At 34.8% G+C, this 13,059-nt stretch overlaps 1 protein-coding gene across 4 annotated transcripts in view; it reads right to left on the bottom strand.

The window, feature by feature from the left end:
* Window positions 1-1,909: 1,909 nt before the first annotated feature.
* Window positions 1,910-13,059, bottom strand: part of LOC117331939 (A disintegrin and metalloproteinase with thrombospondin motifs 9-like) — a 163,340-nt gene continuing 152,190 nt past the window's right edge. For 2 of the 4 annotated variants that reach the window (XM_033890945.1, XM_033890946.1), the window contains 11 exons: window positions 12,480-12,653; window positions 12,027-12,197; window positions 11,713-11,904; window positions 11,438-11,573; window positions 10,641-10,732; window positions 10,197-10,291; window positions 9,922-10,061; window positions 9,323-9,417; window positions 7,704-7,808; window positions 6,725-6,831; window positions 1,910-5,876 (listed from right to left, as the gene is read on the bottom strand). In XM_033890945.1, coding sequence (XP_033746836.1) covers window positions 6,739-6,831; window positions 7,704-7,808; window positions 9,323-9,417; window positions 9,922-10,061; window positions 10,197-10,291; window positions 10,641-10,732; window positions 11,438-11,573; window positions 11,713-11,904; window positions 12,027-12,197; window positions 12,480-12,653 — 1,293 coding nt within the window. In that variant the 3' untranslated portion in view covers window positions 1,910-5,876; window positions 6,725-6,738. The remainder of the gene's footprint in view (window positions 5,877-6,724; window positions 6,832-7,703; window positions 7,809-9,322; window positions 9,418-9,921; window positions 10,062-10,196; window positions 10,292-10,640; window positions 10,733-11,437; window positions 11,574-11,712; window positions 11,905-12,026; window positions 12,198-12,479; window positions 12,654-13,059) is intronic. The other 2 variants (XR_004533701.1, XR_004533700.1) reach the window with 2 other exon arrangements.

The raw sequence follows: 13,059 nt of genomic DNA, 5'->3' as shown, positions 1-13,059 counted from the left end.
ACTACATCATACTGTCTGATTTAGTCCAGATTTTCCTGATGTCCACCACATCATACTGTCTGATTTAGTCCAGATTTTCATACTGTCTGATTTAGTCCAGATTTTCCTGATGCCCACTACATCATACTGTCTAATTTAGTCCAGATTTTCCTGATGTCCACTACATCATACTGTCTGATTTAGTCCAGATTTTCCTGATGTCCACCACATCATACTGTCTGATTTAGTCCAGATTTTCATACTGTCTGATTTAGTCCAGATTTTCCTGATGTCCACTACATCATACTGTCTGATTTAGTCCAGTTTTTTCAGGATGCCCACTACATCATACTGTCTGATTTAGTCCAGCTTTTCCTGATGTCTACCACACCCAGGATCCCTAGTTGTACACATATGAATTGTTCTGTATGATCTACAAAATCTAATTTATTTGGTTTTGTTTGTTTGTTTTGGATTTACTGTAATAGCAATGAAGAGAATAGTCAATGGATAAAGGCCCATTTCGAAGTTTTGAGTCTTTTTGAATTCATTATTGATTGAAAAAGTAACTCCATGACAGTATTCTTAAGATATGAGGGCTGATTGATGTGTTGCGAGTCTCATATTGAAGGATTTGAATTTTCCCGGATATATTGTATTATTTTTCAACATAATCTCCTTCAGTATCTATACACTTTTGCCAGCGGTGTTTAAGGGCCTCGATGCCACTTTTCTTCGTTGTTCAGAAAGTCATCCACTGCATGTATGACGTCATCATCAGACTGAAAGTGGGTGTCTGAAATAGCTGTTTTCAGTTTTGGAAATGGATGAAAGTCTGATGAAGCGAGATCAGGTGAATAAGGCGGATGCTCAATCAATTTAAAGCCACAATCGTGAATGGCAGCCATGGCAATGACAGACTTGTGAACAGGAGTATTGTCCTGATGGAATAACACACCTTTAGTGAGCTTTCCGCGGCGCTTACGTAAGTTAAATATTTTCCTGTAACTGCCTCAGAAGTGAAGCATTGTAAGTGCCTTTGATTGTTTGTCCCTTTTGGAGATTATCTATCAGCAGAATACCATCTGCATCCCAGAAAACCGAGGCCATAACCTTCCCAGCTGATGGAACAGTCTTTGCCTTCTTTGGCGGGGAGAGCCAGGGTGCTTCCATTGCTTCAATTGTTGTGTGGCCTCTGGGGTAGAATGATGGACCTATGTTTCATCCATAGTGAGAAAATCTCTGAAGAAAATTGTCAGGATCTTCCTCAAAAAGGTTAAGATTAGCATGCAATAATGTGTGCCTGGTGTGCTTCTGACCAACTAGGTCTATCAGAAGTCTTGGTACCCATCGGGCCGAAAGCTTTCTCATTGCAAGATCCTTGGTCAGAATGGAATGTACTCTTTCCTGTGAAATGCCAACTCTACTCTTTCTGTGACTTGTCTGTCAGTCATAACAATATCATGAACTTTATTGACCATTTCCGGGGTTGCAATAGGACGGGGGTCATCCTCATGGCTCTGTAGGCCGCGCTTTAATTCCGTCACCCACCTTTTCACTGTAGCATATGAAGTGGCATCTTTCCCTAGTGTTGCTACCATATCATTATGGGTATCCTTAGGTGTTAAACCTTTTTTTTAAATATTGGATTACTGCTCTTTCACCGATTTTGTCCATTTTGCAAAAGCCACTTGTCTTGTTTACTTTATTTTAGAGTGCTTCTTCGTCGATATAAATTAACCAAATGAGACCAGTCCTTCGGTACACAGCCCTTTATAGTCAGAGAATAGTAGGACTTAAAAAGAACATCCTAGAGTACCTCCTTCAATACGAGGCTCACAACATATCAATCATCCCTTACATGTATATAAATAACCAGGCGTCAATGTGACTCTCCAGTAAATCGACAAATAACGATAAAACTCAAGAGTTTTCATAAGAGAAAATATATTTTAAAAAGTCTTAGCCAGTTATTGCATAATTAGTTTATGCATAACATAATAGTAAATATCAGATTCCATACGACCATTTATGTCAGTGAGATCCTTGAACCAGATACATGTAGCTTCCAGATTGTGAGAGAGGTACCTGGGTATCGGGCCAAACAGCCTGGTGATGTTAAAGGGAGGTAAATGATATTGTAAATAAATGCAATGACTTATTATCTAAATGCATCAAAAGTTTTAAAAATCTAAGAGTAAAATAAAATAAAAATGAAGTAAATTCTATAAATGCATTTCTGGTTAACTCTCTTGATACTCCCTTTTGGTACCCCTTTCACATGTTTTTTGTGCGTGATGAGGAAGCTACAATGTTACTGTACCAAACATGTGTGGCAGACATTGAATACCTTATATTTTGTGGCCACAATAAAAAAAACAAAAAAAAACCTAACTGAAAATTATTAACAGGTTCTGTGCTTCCGAATGCTTGAACCAACATAAACTTGCTTAAATACTATACTATATAAAATCATTTGTAATTTCTCTTTAAAACATTCGCTTATACCTATCATCTTTTCCCCAGTCTCTATCCCATAAATTGAAGAACAATTACTATACAGTATTACATTTTGGAACGCGAATCAATTGTACAGAAATAGTTTTTCAGTTCAATAACATTTTTTTTTTTTAAAACCTTAATCAATTTGGAATCGATTGTGCTAGTAAAAAGAGTAATAAACAAAAGAGAATTGTTGAAGTAAATGTAGGCAAGTGAATTTTTTTCCAGAAATACTGGCCACTTTATTATTGCTTTACACTTGTTTTACTTAGAGAAACAGCACGGATGATTTATATTAAACATTGTGTCATATGCAAACAACATGCATATCACATAGACAAATGTAGTAAATGCTACAAGTAACGTTAATAAATTACGCAAAACCATCAAAATTACTTCATTTTTTTTTGGCAAAATGGTGAAACAATGGAAATATGACATTTCTTCATGTAAAACAATGAAGGTTATCAAATAACCAAACCATGCCTTTTTTTATGATCTTGATAAATTAACATGAAAATGCTTTCATCGGCTCTAAATGTGATTAAAATGAGTAAATATCCCTGTAAAATACTGACATACAAAGTGACAACCTACCCCTATCTAGGCGATAAAGTGACAACCTACCCCTATCTAGGCGATAAAGTGACAACCTACCCCTATATAGGCGATAAAGTGACAACCTACCCCTATCTAGGCGATAAAGTGATAACCTACCCCTATCTAGGTGATAAATGTGTATCATTAGGTGAAAAATATATCAACAGCATGAAAAAGTACATAGTCTTAATTCCCGATCCTTACTTTGGGCACACAGACCATTGAAAAAAGTCAGTCTATTACATATAGTATCTCCAAAATGAATTTGGTAATAAATAATGTGTTTTAGGTTGAGTAAATATATGAAGTTTAAAATATCTCCTTTCTAAAATCAAAAAAGCAGAAGAAAAAAAATATGCTGACATCAATATTGTGCAATGTTGAAATATTCTTCAGTTCCATTGGCAATGAAATAGTAATAAAAATCACTCTATTGACAAGGCTTAAAAAGAAATATTCACTCAATGCAATTATTGATGTTTGCTGATTAAATTATCAGTGCAACCTGCAGAGTACTGTTATATATCCTAATGAAATAAGAATTACTTGCAAATCAATTACTAAACCACAAACAAAGATTGTAATCTCCAAGTCCATGATCAAACAAACAAACTTTTCAAAGTAAAATCACGGAAAATGGAGATGATCAAAGTAAATGTCCTGAGAAATAAAACTTTGATGGCCAGTCACCTGAAGCCATTTAATGTAAGTTAGTAAGGGAAAGACATAATCAACCAATCATAGGGTGGAAAAATACATTTAACTAATATAATAAACCAATAATAGGATAGTAAAATACATAATCAACCAATCATAGGATGGTTACATACATAATCAACCAATCATAGGATGGTTACATACATAATCAACCAATCATAGGATGGTTACATACATAATCAACCAATCATAGGATGGTTACATACATAATCAACCAATCATAGAATGGTTAAATACATTAGACCAATATCTCACAAAACGCATCATGTCATGTTGAAATAGCTGAGTCAAGATCAGTGAAGCAACATTGTGATGGTGAAATAACTGGATCGGGAAAACAAAACTTGATCAAATATACAAAACAAAATCAGACCGGTTATCAACAATGAAATGACCGACGAAACAGCTTCAGTGAGAAACTGTTTCATTCACATTTTTTTTTGGAAATTATTAAACAAAACATATTTTTGTTTCACATTAAGAGGTGTTTCAACACATGGATCCATAGCATATCTGAGTATTTTACATGCGACACAAGTCGGCATTTAGCTTACACAAAATTCATATAATTTTGGCTACAGGCTGTGTTGATATGCATAAAAATATGAAGAAAAAACATTATTTACACCATACCATATTTGTGAACATACCAAACAATATAGCTTTAACATAAATATACATAAATTATATTTACAAAAAAAATAATATTAATAATAATTATACAATGTTTGGTAAGGAAAGATAACTCTCTCCTTCTCTACATAAGGACAGATAACTCTCGCCTTCTCTACCTAAGGACAGATAACTCTCGCCTTCTGTATCTAAGGACAGATAACTCTCTCCTTCTCTACCTAAGAACAGATAACTCTCTCCTTCTCTACCTAAGGACAGACAACTCTCTCCTTATCTACCTGCATGTACTTAATAACTGGAAGACATAAATAATATCTAGGTACTATACAATATGGAGACAAATAATGCATAAGACTAAAAACATGTCGATACTGAATAACCAAAGTGTAAATTAATTGTTCTAGTTTTTTGGTCAAGTTACGTTAATTAAAACTTAAAACAAAATATAAAACACAAAGTAGATATAAATTGCAAGTATACATGCCTAAAACTTTGCTTTATAAATATATATATATACATATATATGTACTGGCCAATTATGTACAACAGTATCAGAGATTTGTAGACATACCCTTGGTCATATAAACGTAGCAGACCTGTACCTTTTGGTACTCTATAGACAATACTGTCCCTTTGTAGTTTCATTGTGCCGTCTTTTAATTCATGATAATTTGTGATGCAGCATAAACAAAATTTTAACCTGTAGAACTGTAAGTTTCATGACAACCCTTAAAACATCACTTATATTTTATTTGTATTTATATTGGTACCGTTTACATAACTCATAAAGGAAATAAACCAAAAGTAAAAATTGGAAAAAAATATGCTAGATGAAATTTGGTGATGAGATTTACCTCATTTCGTTCTGCCCGACACAGAATTACAAGCTGGCTGTGTATGTACAGTAGCTGGTACATTTTTGTAGGAAGGTAAACAGGCATGGCTTTTTGCACACCTTTATATATATTTCTACAAAAGAAAACTTGTTTGATATAAATGTTATTGAGGATCTTTTGTACAAACTTTGTAAACATCTCCACTCTAGACTGGGCAGATTCATTCATCAGCTAAAACATCGATGCATTTGTAAGTAAAAATTGAGATAATTCAACAATTCATAATAAAAATATCAACAGGCATAAAATATAAATGCAAATTATTATAATGAAATGAACAAAATATTACAGCACTCATTACTTAAACATCAAACTCCCACAATTCCATTTACACCCGTTATTGCACAGTTACATCTCCTATTTACACGGACGGAAACTTTCAATATATATCGCAAATAAATACACATGATTCACATATATACATACAACACACACACATTATATAGAAACTGTTAATGATGACAGTGAGTATGAAGCTTTATCAATGAACTTATGGCATGATTTGAAGTTTGATTAGAAGACAATGATTGCCTTGTTGTCCATGGCAACCTAAAATGGAAACAAAAATACATTTTAAATATGTATCATGGTTTAATTGACAGCAGATCAAGAAGGAAACTATGTCACTGAATCCAGTAAAATTAAGATTTACATGTGTACTTGGGCAAAATTAGTCTATTTATGTTATGGATACATGGGTATGTGAACCTAAAACTGAAAAGATGTATATCACAACAGGAATATTCTATAATTAACTTAATACTGTAATGTTATGAGATCTGTTTGTATTTAGATGGTATTTTATACAATGTTTTGTTACTTAAGCTTCCATCTGATGATGATGGGATAATAATAAAACATCAGGCGATCCCAGTATCTCTCAGCAACTGGTGGTATAGCCAAAACTGATGAATTCATGACTAAATATTTACATTTGTCTGGCATTGTCACTATATAGTCTGTTTGAGAGCTGTGGCATTGATGTACGAATAAATGCCATCCATCACACGCTACACTTATCAGCGTATTAATACAACACAAACCGGAACTACAATATCCAGGATAATTAAGTTGAACAACTAATTATTTTGTCTACATTATTTGTTATTAAAAATATATGCCATTTGCGCATTACGTTGATAACAAAATTGATTTTTTTTTTTTCCCCCCCATGTACTATTTTGTTTGCCAAAAAGCATGCGATCATGTTCTGGCTGTTCCAACAACTGACAAAAAATCTGCTGACTGTCGGTAAGGCGGGAATTATAAATTTTGAATATGAATTATAGCATTTAAAAATAAAAAAAGTAAACGGAATCTAAATATAAGCTTTGAACTGTTTTTGTATGGTATTTATGATATATTTGAATGCCAGCGCTTTATCATCGTAGACTTACCATTATCACTAGTGTCAGTGGAGAACCTCTAGCTGTAGTCCAGTAAACAAATCTGGAGAGCAGACGGCACAGTAGCCTCCACACAGTCCACGAACCACCTCTCCGTTCTACAACAGGGTAGAGTAACAAATAAATAATGTGTTGAAAAACATAAAAATTACATTTGTATTCTTTTCGAAAAATGATAAAATATTGTCATTTGCCCCAGAGCAAATTAATTGATGGCAAAAAATGACAAAAACCACAGTCTTTAACTATAAGCAAGACTTTGAAAAGCAAGCAATTAATGACGCTTCAAGACTCTACATCTGATGATGCACTACCACAAATGAACAATACCCTTATATTATATGACAAATTAGCAAACCCTACTATTTCAGTAAACCCTACAACAAGATTTTATATACAAAAACAAAAACAGTGGAGGAATACAGAGTATCTTAAATAGATCATTCTACACCAAGTCACTGTCACCAATCAATTGGTGTGTAATGTTTAATGAAGTCATTTTAAATGGTCTCTTAGAAGATATGCTCTGGAAATACATGAATCAGTTATTTTGAATATTTATCTCCACGGTAACCAAGCACTTGATTGATGTGTGTAGAAAGTTTTGTGGAGTTATCTCGAGCAGTGTGGGAGATTTACTCCAGAAACTCTGACATCATGCAAAAAGGCACTACTACACCACTTGATTGATGTGAGTAGAAAGTTTTGTGAAGTTATCTTGGAAATGTTTTAGAGATGTTCTCCGGAAACGCCCTCAGGATGGACAGAACACATTTGTATATCGACCGCCAATCGTTGTTGAGTAGGGGATAATTACTGGGTAAATAATACTTACTTAAGAAAAAATACTTACAGGGGAGCAAAAGAAAATATCCGAAATAAAACAAGACATATCTACTTAAATATCAGTTCAGATTCTTTCAAATGAAACAAAAGGTGTCTCCAAATTGATCTAAAATGGTAAGCCTACCTGCATGATTTGAATCTTTTTTGAGGAATGACGGCCATGCAAAATCCAGGTAGTGTTTCTGGAGACAGCAAATCCTGTCCCTGTCAAGTTTATACTGAACCTTCCCTGTGATAACAAACCAGGATCATTATTATAGTCCAGAGTAAGTTAAAGTGTCTCGTAACATAGACAAGACAGAAATGCAGAGGAGACATAAACATAGAGGAGACATAAACATAGAGGAGACATAAATATAGAGGAGACATAAATATAGAGGAGACATAAATATAGAGGAGACATAAACATAGAGGAGACATAAATATAGAGGAGACACAAACATAGAGGAGACATAAACACAGAGGAGACATAAACATAGAAGAGACATCAACATAGAGGAGACATAAACACAGAGGAGACATAAATATAGAGGAGACATAAATATAGAGGAGACATAAACATAGAGGAGACATAAACATAGAGGAGACATAAACATAGAGGAGACACAAACATAGAGGAGACATAAACATAGAGGAGACATAAACATAGAGGAGACATAAACATAGAGGAGACATAAACATAGAGGAGAAATAAACATAGAGGAGACATAAATATAGAGGAGACATAAATATAGAGGAGACACAAACACAGAGGAGACATAAACATAGAGGAGACACAAACATAGAGGAGACATAAATATAGAGGAGACATAAACATAGAGGAGACATAAACATAGAGGAGACATAAATATAGAGGAGACATAAATATAGAGGAGACATAAACATAGAGGAGACATAAACATAGAGGAGACATAAATATAGAGGAGACATAAATATAGAGGAGACATAAATATAGAGGAGACATAAACATAGAGGAGACATAAACATAGAGGAGACACAAACATAGAGGAGACATAAACATAGAGGAGACATGAATATAGAGGAGACATAAACACAGAGGAGACATAAACATAGAGGAGACATAAACATAGAGGAGACATAAACATAGAGGAGACATAAATATAGAGGAGACATAAATATAGAGGAGACATGAATATAGAGGAGACATAAACACAGAGGAGACATAAACATAGAGGAGACATAAATATAGAGGAGACATAAATATAGAGGAGACATAAACATATAGGAGACATAAACACAGAGAAGACATAAACACAGAGGAGACATAAACACAGAGAAGACATAAACACAGAGGAGACATAAATATAGAGGAGACATAAACACAGAGGAGACATGAATATAGAGGAGACATAAACACAGAGGAGAAATAAATATAGAGGAGACATGAATATAGAGGAGACATAAACATAGAGGAGACATAAACACAGAGGAGAAATAAATATAGAGGAGACATAAATATAGAGGAGACATGAATATAGAGGAGACATAAACATAGAGGAGACATAAACACAGAGGAGACATAAATATAGAGGAGACATAAATATAGAGGAGACATAAACATAGAGACTAATATAGAGGAGACATAAACACAGAGGAGACATAAACATAGAGGAGACATAAACACAGAGGAGACATAAATATAGAGGAGACATAAATATAGAGGAGACATAAATATATTACTTTGATGGTTTTAATTAGAACCAAGTAAAGTTGTTATGTTACCTGAGGACATTGTGTCTGTGAACTGTAACAATCACCAGCTGTGCCAAATGGAATGATTTTACCACTAATGGAAGTGGCGAATGTTGTGTCTGTAGCTGTTTAAAAGCAAAATAAATAAATAACATTGATACATACTATTTTGAAATTACATCAATAATAATAATAATATATTTTACTCCAAATATGGGACAAAATCACACTACTGTACCTTGATAACAAAAATATAATGACATTTTTGCGTAATATCTATAAATGAGAAACATTTCGATTTCCTGTAGGTCCTGTATTATATATTGTCAATGACTGGTTGATTACAATATAGACATGTAATCCACAGGAAAATTTAATACTCCCCAGTCACAACAAAATGATAAAAAAACAGGAACTCAATCTTTGTTGGGAGAAAATCTCTCATGTAATATCTGAAGTACCAAACAAATGTGATTTAAAATATCAGAATCAGTTCATTATTTCAATATATTATGTATACAAACTTTTTAAATGTGGCCTCCGTTGACATAAGTAACTAAATGGTACTGGTATTTAAAGTAAAAAACTGAGAAATAAATGTAACAAGGTTTTTGATTGGTTGTACTTACTCATGATGCGGAGGTTAGTGAGGTCGATCCTGACCTTGGAGAAGGACGTATTTCCTGCCTCCCTGTATGGTGTCCGACGACACTTGGTGCATTTGTCTGTGCGTGTACCATTGTATGGGCAGTGACCAGAACGACGTAATCTATGAATAAACATATAACATTAAAACACTCTGACAAGTATAGCCCTGAGGCTGTCTGTATTGTCTGTCTAGTATGTTATAGGGTAACTGAAATAAGAAGCTAACAAACTATGTATAATAGATATTGTGACTTACCGTTTGTCGTAGACCTCCGAGTAATTTTCACCATCCCCTGCTGGAAGGTTGAGATACTCGGCAGGCTCCTTCTCTCTCATGTCCCTACAGTAGACCTGTAATACAAGCAGTTTACTTATCACCTGTATAGAAAACAATGCTTAAATCTATGGTACTGTAAACTTAATCTTACTATTTATCTGTAAAACCTACATCATCCTTAATTGAAGCATTTACCTGAAAAGTCTACATCACATGTAATTTTAGTATTTACCTTTACTTTTAGTATTTACCTGTAATATTAGAATTTACCTGTAAGACCTACAATACTTATAACTCTAACATGTAGTATTGTACTAACAGATATTGTTTTTAATTTTGTAGTTAATATACAAGTTTGTAACTGAGGTATACCTGAGCTGAGACATGACACTATATTTAGTAACAGAGATACACATTACTTACCTTTATCAGTCTGTTTCTGAGAAGTAAACTGTAAGTGTCATCATGTCGTATCGACGTTTTCTCTTTCAACTGCTGGCAGGACTTTGCGTAACCTGTAACAATACCACATACAGGTTTCATCTGTTGAGAGGTTACCAATTCATGATGATGGGAAATAACTCTTACTAAATAATTAAGGAAGCTAACTCCTACCAAGTTATTACAGAAAAACTGGAAATGGGTGATACCTTCTCTTAGATTAGAGTAGATCATGAAGTGTTACTATTAAGGAAGATTCCCAAATTGTTCCAATTAACCTATAAGTCCACCAAAAAAAAGTTTGTCAAAAGGATATGTACAGGGGTATTATTTAAACTTTCTTTATTTTACAACAATTGTGAAACAAGTTATATCAACTTAAATTAATCACTCTTGTTGGTTTGTATAAAAGCCTGGAAGGGATATTTCTGTTGGAGGGAACCAAAGTACCCACACAAAATCCAAATGGTCAGGCAGGTGACCCAAAACATATACCTTTTCACATCCAATTGGGGAATTGAACCCGGCCATCTAGGCGAATGGCAAGTGTGTTACCTCTATGCTACCCGACCACCCAAAAAGGATATCTGCCAATGTACTTTTTTGTAGCTTGTCATTTTGAGAAGTGTGCAACTCTTTCTGATGTAAAGTTTAATTTGGAATGTATATACTAGTAAATAAATAAAGAAAGCGTGCCCATATAATAAATAAAATGTCCACTGTGCATCAATTTGCACACTCAAGTGTAGTCCCAATTATGAGGCATGTGGCACACTTACATGGTCCCGAGTAGCATTCTTCCTCGTTGTCTGGCTTCAGACTGTTAGGACAGCGTTTCTTGGATCGTCTCCTCCCAAGAGCATCGACACAAATCACCTGTCGACGTAAAAATCCCCAACCACAACGAGAGGAACACTGCAATAAAATAAGATATGGCATAAACCTAAGTAGGTATTGATAGTCAAACACAATATTTCAAAAATAAATTCATTACACTGTTGATATATCAAAACTTTTTGACAGTAAATATTGAATTTGATATCCTTTGACCTACCTTGCCCCAAGGCCCGACAACCCAGTGGTAGCGAGCACCACATTCACCCAGGTTACAGAACCGCTGGGCAGGAGGTTTGACGGTGGACTGACAGGTAAATGGCACTTCCCCCGGAAGGATCCAGCCCTCTTTGGTAACAGCCTGACAAACCACCTTTCTCTCTTGTATACCGGCCCCACACGTACTGTTACACTGTAACATAGTAAAGGTGGCTTAGTGCTTTGTAAGTATGCTATCATCAACATATTAATTCTTTAAATTTCAAAATAAAGAAATGTTCATCCTAAATGCTGTTTCGTATAAATGGTGTATACCTGAGTCCAGGGAGAGGTGTTCCAGATAAAGGGACAAGGGAACTCGCTACATCTACGTTTGGGTTTAGGTCGTTTCTCTCCTCCACAGTTCCATTCTTCTACATCCTCTCCATCCAAATTCACACAAGTCACTGTCCGAGTCTTTGTACCGAACCCACATGTCTTTGAGCACTGCAAATAAAGATATACAATGTATGTCAAATATTACACCAGTGAACTATCTTAGAGTTAACTCCCTTACCTATGAGTTATTAGAGCTGTCATATGTGTATCACTCAAGTAAGTGGGAACTCTTTTAACAAATGAGGTAGAATAATATTGCCACTGCCTTGTGTTGTATATTATTGTAATGACAGAGAGTAACTTTTATGTATGTTACTCCTATAAGTAGAATGACATGTATTCCTCAAACCTAACACTCTGTGCCCTTTAGCCTGGTCTTACTAGACCTACCTCTGACCAGTCCCCTTTCTGCCAGGAGAAGTTGGAGCAGGGCTTTCTCATACACTCTTCTCTCTGTCTTGGTTTCTTTTTGTTCACACACAAAGCTGGATCAACAGTTCGCTGGTGCCTGGCTTTACACTTGAGGCCTCGGGTTCGAATACCAGTTCCGCAAGTTACAGAGCACTGTGTAAATTGAAAATTTAGCTTGTTATTCATTTTTTCCCTATAATATTGGATCTAAAACCAAATTAATATCTTTTTCTGAATTTTTTTTTCTGATTTCATCAACTAAATTTGACTGATCCATTAGTGGGGCACCTTTATACCAAACCCTATAATGTAAGTTACCAGTATTGATTTAGTGTTCTCTTAACTACTGGCAAATTGAGGTTATGTATTTGAGTAGGTATGACTGAGAGAAACTGATTACCAAAGGGCAATAACTCTGTATAAAGTGGGGTATCTAACACTGCACCAAAACAGAGGTGCACACATGGACATTTTTAGCATTTACAGGTAAACTTACACACAAACTGGTGGGCCTTTTAGCTCACAGACTTTCTAACAGGTGAAATTGCAGTAGTGGACT

The sequence above is a fragment of the Pecten maximus genome, chromosome 7 (genome assembly GCF_902652985.1).
Source record: "Pecten maximus chromosome 7, xPecMax1.1, whole genome shotgun sequence".
NCBI lineage: Eukaryota > Metazoa > Mollusca > Bivalvia > Pectinida > Pectinidae > Pecten > Pecten maximus.
The sequence above is the reverse complement of the archived record's forward strand: the minus strand, read 5'-3'. Positions and strand labels throughout refer to the sequence as shown.